The sequence below is a fragment of the Salvelinus fontinalis genome, unplaced genomic scaffold (genome assembly GCF_029448725.1).
Source record: "Salvelinus fontinalis isolate EN_2023a unplaced genomic scaffold, ASM2944872v1 scaffold_0327, whole genome shotgun sequence".
In the NCBI taxonomy this organism is placed as follows: Eukaryota; Metazoa; Chordata; class Actinopteri; order Salmoniformes; family Salmonidae; genus Salvelinus; species Salvelinus fontinalis.
In genome coordinates, this window is record NW_026600536.1 from 78,426 (window position 1) to 85,854 (window position 7,429).

At 43.9% G+C, this 7,429-nt stretch overlaps 1 protein-coding gene across 1 annotated transcript; it reads right to left on the bottom strand.

Moving 5' to 3' along the window:
• Positions 1-469: 469 nt before the first annotated feature.
• LOC129845601 (dermatan-sulfate epimerase-like protein) lies at positions 470-6,492 on the bottom strand. The gene has a single exon (XM_055913461.1). It carries the CDS (start codon positions 5,760-5,762, stop codon positions 2,184-2,186), a length of 3,579 nt encoding a protein of 1,192 aa, XP_055769436.1. The 5' UTR covers positions 5,763-6,492; the 3' UTR covers positions 470-2,183.
• Positions 6,493-7,429: the final 937 nt, after the last annotated feature.

Sequence of the window (7,429 nt, forward strand, 5' to 3'; positions counted from 1 at the left end):
CTGCAGTTACTGTGCTTTTATTGCAATTTCCGAACTGCAATCATTTTTTTGTAAGGGACGAAGGCAGCAGGTGACGATACCGTAGATGCATTATGCATGTAGTTCCACATCAAGCTGCACTCAAGCTATGAGCCTACAGTACATCTACAGCTTTCAGAAAGACGTCTAAAGCACCTTAACAAACACAATCCAACACATTCTACAAAGTCATCCGCTTTCTGAAGAACTGTATTAGATTACTTTAAAAGTCTTGTTACTTTGTGATTATCCTCTTTTGAATTGTCGTGACATCATAGCATGAAGCACACACACAAATTGTATTGGAATAAAGTGACTTTTAAAATGTCTGATGAAGACAGTCTTCGGGAAAATTATATTTAATGTCCTATGCAGTGTTTCGGACATGACTTACATGACAGTAAAAAAAATATGTATATATATATAATTTCTCAATTTACACGATTGCGTATTTTGCATGTTTCAAAAAGTTTGCTATAACTGTATTCACATCCTGGCTGAGAAAATGTTTTTCTTCGACAAAATGCCCCAGAAGCCTGCTGGGTTGTTGTATACCCCAATGCTCTGACAAAAGTACTGCACTGAATTTACAAGCAGCGTTTTACCCCTTACCACTGGAAAATAAAACTGTTTTGCAATTAACTATAAATAAGAGTGGTGTTTGAAATCAAGTGATTGACAATAGTTTAAAAAAGCTTTATGATATACTGTAACAAAATATGTAAATAACACTGTTAAATCCAATCCACTATTCCAATTACTTTAAAGGGATATTTCACCCCCTAAAAATATACATGTTTTAAATTATTATCGACTGAATGCACTACTATTACAATTGTTAGTGTTTTTCTTGGTATTTTATCAGGATCCCCTTTAGTTGTTGCGATAGCAGCAGCTACTCTTCCTGGGGTCCCACACAAAACATGAAACATGATAGAGAACATTAATAGACAAGAACAGCTCAAGGACAGAACTGCATACATTTACAAGAAAAAATATAACTAGAAGGTTCTGTACTGACTCAATGCTGAGAAAAAATATAACTAAAAGGTTCTGTACTGACTCAATACTGAGAAAAATATAAATTAGAGACCTACTATTCTAAGCCTACATTTATCGTTTCAATGTTGATCATTTAAATGTACAGTCAGTGGCATCTATCAGTACATACACACAACATAATTAGGTCAAATAAGGGAGAGGCGTTCTGTGAGGTGTTGCTTTATCTGGGGGGGTTTCAAGCCAGGTTTGCTGCTCACTTGAGCTATTTGAGATGGAAGCGATCATGGTTCTATATAATAATGTATGTTTCCTTGAATTCGTTCTGGATTTGGGGACTGTGAAAAGACCCCTGGCGTCATGTCTGGTGGGGTAAGTGTGTGTGTCAGTGCTGTGTGTAAGTTGACCTAGCAAACAATTTGTAATTTTCAACACATTAATGTTTCTTAAAAAAAAAAAAAAAGAAGCGATGCAGTCAGTCTCTCCTCTATTTTTAGCCAAGAATGGCATGCAAAATATTGATATTAGCCCTCTGATTACAGTGAAGAGCAAGATGTGTCGCTCTGTTCTGGGCCAGCTGCAGTTTTTATAGGTCCTTAATTGCAGCACTTAACCATATACAATCATCAAGACAATATAAAACTAGAGCCTGCAGGACTTGCTTTGTGGAGTGTGGTGTCAAAAAAGCAGAGCAACTCTAAATGATTTGTACCAAATACAATGCTTTTAGTTTTAGAGATGTTCAGGACCAGTTTATTACTGGCCACCCATTCCAAAAACAAACTGCAACAGTTTGTTTAGGGTTGCAGAGATTTCAATAACTGTGGTTGCTGATTTGTTCCATGTTGAATCAACAATTCGTGTCCCCCTAGCATTGCTACATGCTCCAAAAATGCTAGCCAGGAGATTCTGGGCGTGGCTAAATAACCAGCCAACAAACTATAAAACTGTTTGGATGAAAAGACATTAGTCAGACAAATCATACACTTCAAAAAAGTGTTATGGAGCACATCACTCTGTTCTATTTTATACATCCCAGTCTATAAACAAGGCCTGGACAATTCAAAATAACATAATAGTGGAATGTGCAAAATATAGAACAACAAAGTATACATGTCAACAAACTAAAAGTACGGTGTCCATCGTAAGACATCATACACCAGCTATTAACTTAAGTACCTTGAGTACCCAAGTCTCTCCATAACCGTTAAGCATGTTTCCTCTATCATTCTGATCTCGTGGATGGGCATTTTTTCTCTCCACACATTGATGCTGACTGGCGATATGTCTCCCTCGTACACCAGGTTGTACAGGTTGGTGGAGGTGGCGAACATGAGCTGGTTGAGGGCAGCTGGGGCCACGGGAACCCCGAGAAACATGTGTATCTTTCCTGCTGTCTCCTCAGGATATTGCACAATGTCCTCAAATCTCACATGGAGGTAAGAGGCGGTGAGGTCGCCGTTGACCCGGAGTGCCGTGGTTGTGTGGGCCAGCCACAGATGGGCCAGTAGCAGCACCGGCTCCATCTCTGGATCAGAGAGGACGCTGTGCAATGTCAAGAATTCCTGGGTGAACCCTAGTGTACACTTGCTTCTCCCGCCGTTCCTCTCTTGCTTAAAAATTGCGGCGACATGTTTTTGCACATTCTTGCGAGAATAAAGGCTTGGCTCGCTGTTGTAGAGCATAAGGTAAATCCAAGCACGAGGATCTCGCACAACGTGCACCGCCCGAAATGAGTGACCGACCACCTCTCGGAAAAACGGGAGTTTCAGGGTCCAGCTCCCGCTGCTCAGGCTGAGGACAGGGCGGGCATTAGGGTACCTCTCCATGTGCCGCCTTAGCTCCCGAACATACTCGCCATCTCTATCTGAACTCCCCCTCGGTTTCGTAGACCCTGACTGCTTACGAATTGGCTTCCTCCTCTTGCCAGAAAGCTCCACCCCAATCTCATTCCAGCTGCCCTCGTTGTGCAACTGAATGTTCTGCAGGTGAAGTCTAGGGTTAGAGACCAAGGAATGGAACCAGCCCTGGATGGCCTTGTAGTGACCTCTTTCCGCATCTAGTCTGGACCACACGCAGGCGTCCACCAGGGGGTCAAAGTTGAACTCAGTGTCCGGGATGACTAAGTGCTCTGTGGGGACTTGGAGATAAACAAAGTCAGAGCTGTTATAGAAAAGGGGCTTGAGAACTTCAGCCCCAGACCCTGGCAGGGATGTAACCACAACTGTGGGGAGAGGGTTTGGGGGCAGATTGGACACTGATTGGACACAGACAAGCCAATCACAGCTATTGGAGACAAACAGAAACTCAACGACACACAGCAGGAGAACAAACGTTAAAGTATAGCGCATGATCTTGCGGAAGCAGAAATAAAACGTGCGTTGCAGGATTAAAAACCCAATGGCGAGACACAGTGTCAGCCCTCCCACTATATTAACCATAAACCCAAAGTCATAGACTGGATTCACAGTGTTTTGTTCAGACACTGTTTGAACTCCAAGACCAAAGTGGATTATCTGATGTCTGCTTTGCATCTTTGCATATCCCCCAAAGCCCAAGTAGCTATATCTGGCACCAATGTCATTGTAGTTTGTTACGATGGACACAATGGATTCTGTGCCGTTGACGACAACAGAGAGACGTACTCCATTTTTACTATTGTCGATGAATCTGCAGTTGGAGATTTTGACATTGGGACTGTGCATCAAATAGGCCACTCTGGTGACCGTGCCCTCCATTGGAAAGGTCACGTTGACAAACTGGGTCCATCGTTTCTTAAACTCAGCAGCCTGCTCTGCCTCCTGTATTCTCGCCACTGGACTAGTCCCCTGACTGTCAAACCAGAACATTTGGTAGTGAGCATCCCAAACGTCCATCAGTGCCCCATTGTACCTGTCTAAAGCCCTGTGAGGGACATATTTAAAATCAATGTCCAAGTTGTGAAAGAAAGCACTCAGAGCACTCAACGGAGACTCCTTGCTTTTTTCCACATGGTCGAACACCAGCAGAGTCTGAGAGTTGAGCAAGACAAGGGCACGATATACGCTCTTCAGCCCCATCACAGAGGAGTAGGCTGACACCGCTTCTCCGCTAACGAACAGAGAATCCCCGTGGGATGCAGCTACAATGACCTCACCGGCTGTGTTGCCGACCTCAGGCTCTGCCCACCGCAGCCATTTGCCGCACTCTCCAAGCTGGCCCTCCCAGGGCTGATTGCACTGGCTTGTGGGAGACGGGGCAAACGTCAAGACATTGTTGAGGTAGCTGTATTTGGGGCCATACAGTGCCTCTGAAACAAATACCTGTCCATTAGGGGCAAAGGTGAAGGAGTTTTGGTCTGGGTGCTCGTGGCCCGGATTGAAATTACTCCAGCCCTCCAGCCAGGAGTAGGGCTTGGAATGGACGATATCATACACCGCCCTACCGCCCAGCTTCCCCGATTTGAAGGAGACAAAAGTGCTGCCTTGACCGTATGACAAACCAGCCCCGTAAGTCACCACACCCCAGTTTGAGAACATGTGCAGTACTGCTTTGCCAAACCAGGCTGGTGGTTGCTTGGAGAGCTCACTGTCATACCACAGGAACTCAGTGTGTAAGGTGGCCCAGCGCTGGGCTGCCGACTGCTCCATGGGGCCATCTTTGGGACGATGTTTCCAGATCTGCTGGGCCAGCCAGTTTCCGGTGCCGTCCCGGAGCACAAATGCATCGAGGAACACCAGCTGACTCTCCGGTCCATAGAACCAGTTGTAGTTGGAGTCAGCGATGCCCACTGTCCTCTGGAAACCTGGCAGAAGTGTGGAGTGGTAGAACCAGAAGTGCGCCCGTAACCAGTTGTTCTGGGTGTTGTCGATGTCGAAGTGGCGACGCGCCAGGAAAACATACTGAGTGATGGACTTTGCGGTGTAGCTCCCATAGGCCACACCCTCGTCTAGCGAGCCATCCACTACGTGACTGAGGAGGAACATGGTCTTTTCCATGTAGTTAACGGCCACCTGCTTCCACATCATTGTCTCCGGGTCACTGTGTGCTCCAACCACGAGGGCGCCGGTCAGGATGGCTAAGATGTTGGTAGTCTGATGATTCTGTAAAAACTGCTTCCCCCATCCCCTGTGTTTGGAGAGTTCGTACAGCTCCTCTGTGGCGGCACGTATTTTCTTCATGTAGCGTGCCCTTCGCGGTGTGTCCAGGAGAGGGTAGATGAAGTCATAGGCTGTGGCAAATCCTGTGAGGGAGTGAGCCATGGGAACCTCGTCGTTGGGAGCGTTGGTCACCGTCCAGTTAGGGTACACTGCCATCTGGTCCATGTATCTCATTAGGAATTGATGGGCAGCTGTATCTTTGGGGCAGAGCAAACAGTACAGAGCGAGAGAGGGAAGATTGTTGCCGTAAATTTCATTCCATTTGCTGGAAAATTCCTCATGCTTCACCGGGGGTAGATAGAGTGCAGTATTGGCGAGCATAGTCCCAACAGCAAGCCGGATAACTTTAAAAATATGTCTGTGCGTTGTGGCAGATCTCTGCTGCAGTAAACGTATGTCCACCTGGTGAAAATACAGGTTAGGGTGAAGGTTCACCGGCCAGTTTTCCGGATGCTCGTTGATGCTTCCCTCTCCTTGAAATGTGATTTTCTCCAACTCATCATCAATATTATTTTTGCCTAAAACATCAGTAATTCCTGAGAAGGAAACTACAACGGCCAAGAGTGATATTAAAACCACAGACCGTCCTGCGCATTTTCCAGCCATGATTCAAAAACCAGATGTGTTTTTATTTTATTTTCCTTTTTTTAACTATTTTCTAAGTCTAATCTGAATCACTGTTTGTCTTTTCCAAGTTACTACTCCCCTGCTATCCGTCGCATCTCCGTTGCAGTTCATCTTGGGTTACATTCCATTCCTTCACTCTTTCCCATGTGTTCTGTTACTGGGGGGGAAAAGATAGTTTGTTCTTAGTTTTTGGGGATGAGAAATTCTGTCATAGTAACATCAACCGTAACGTGCGTCAGCTAACTTAGTAGACGAAAAGGGACATGAAGCTGATAGAGAGAAAGAAAGTCCGTTTGACTATTAAATCCACAGGAATGTAAAACAGTGCTTGATATTGCTTGGATGGAGAATCATTTGAACATAACTGCATGTGTCTCTTGAGCTATCAACACAGCTCTGTTACCGTCCTTCCCGTCATCATCAAGAAAGTACTACAGTACGTTATCCAGAGAGCCTTTATAAGAAATGATAAGTACTTCCATGATTGCAGTCCATCTCCAGACAGATTGATAAATCCAAGCTTTTGTTCTTCTTGCTTCAATGAAACACGTCTGCAAACTAAAGGATGTTGAAATGGAACCTGCAGCAGATGTGGCAGCAGATGTGCAATGTAGTCATGTATTGCTTGGAAACGATTCCTTCAACATAACTCCACATTTACGGCAATAATTTGGTCGAGAGAAGAGAACGTTTAAAAAAATGTGAGACAACGTGAGACAACCCTCCTGCACTGTGCTGAGCTCTGCTCTTAATTATTCACACAGATAAGATCACTTCAACTGAGCCAACAATTCTACATTCATCATCCATTAGCTAACTCACAAGATTGGAATGCTGGCATCTTTCCATGCTCCCCCAGACCCCAGAACGTCATGCCTAATGTGGTGTCATATTACAATGCAATGAAACTGCGAGACCTCATATTAACATTTCCCACAGAACTCTGAAGTTCAAAGGTGTACTGTCTGAGAGGTGGCAGGTCTCTGTTCATATCAGTACCCAGAACAGCAATGCTTCATGATAATCTCCAGTGGTGTAAAGTACTTAAGTAAACATACTTGAAACGTACTACTTAAGTCGTTTTTTGGGGGTATCTGTACTTGACTTTACTATTTATATTTTTGCCAACTTTTACTTCACTACATTCCTAAAGAAAATAATGTACTTTTTACTCCATACATTTTCCCTGACACCCAAAAGTACTCGTTACATTTTGAGTGCTTAGCAGGACAGGAAAATGGTCCAATTCACACACTTATCAAAAGAACATCCCTGGTCATCCCTACTGCCTCTGATCTGAAGGACTCTAAACACAAATGCTTCATTTGTAAATTATGTCTGAGTGTTTGAGTGTCCCCTGGCTATCTGTCAATAAAAATACAAAATTAAATTGTGCCATCTGGTTTGCTTAATATAAGGAATTTTAAATGGTTTATACTTTTACTTTTTCTACTTAAGTACATTTTAGCAATTTCAAATATTTTCAAAACCAAATACTTTTAGACTTTTACTCAAGTTGTATTTTACTGGGTGACTTTCCCTTTTACTTGAGTAATTATCTATTAAGGTATCTTTCCTTTTGATATTTCACTCTGATATTTCCTGTGGCCCCTGGTAGTTCGTTTTTGCATATTATCCCACAAGTA

Excerpts from the sequence above, each read along its gene's own strand:
- LOC129845601 (XM_055913461.1), bottom strand. The coding sequence starts at position 5,762 with ATGGCTGGAAAATGCGCAGGACGGTCTGTGGTTTTAATATCACTCTTG.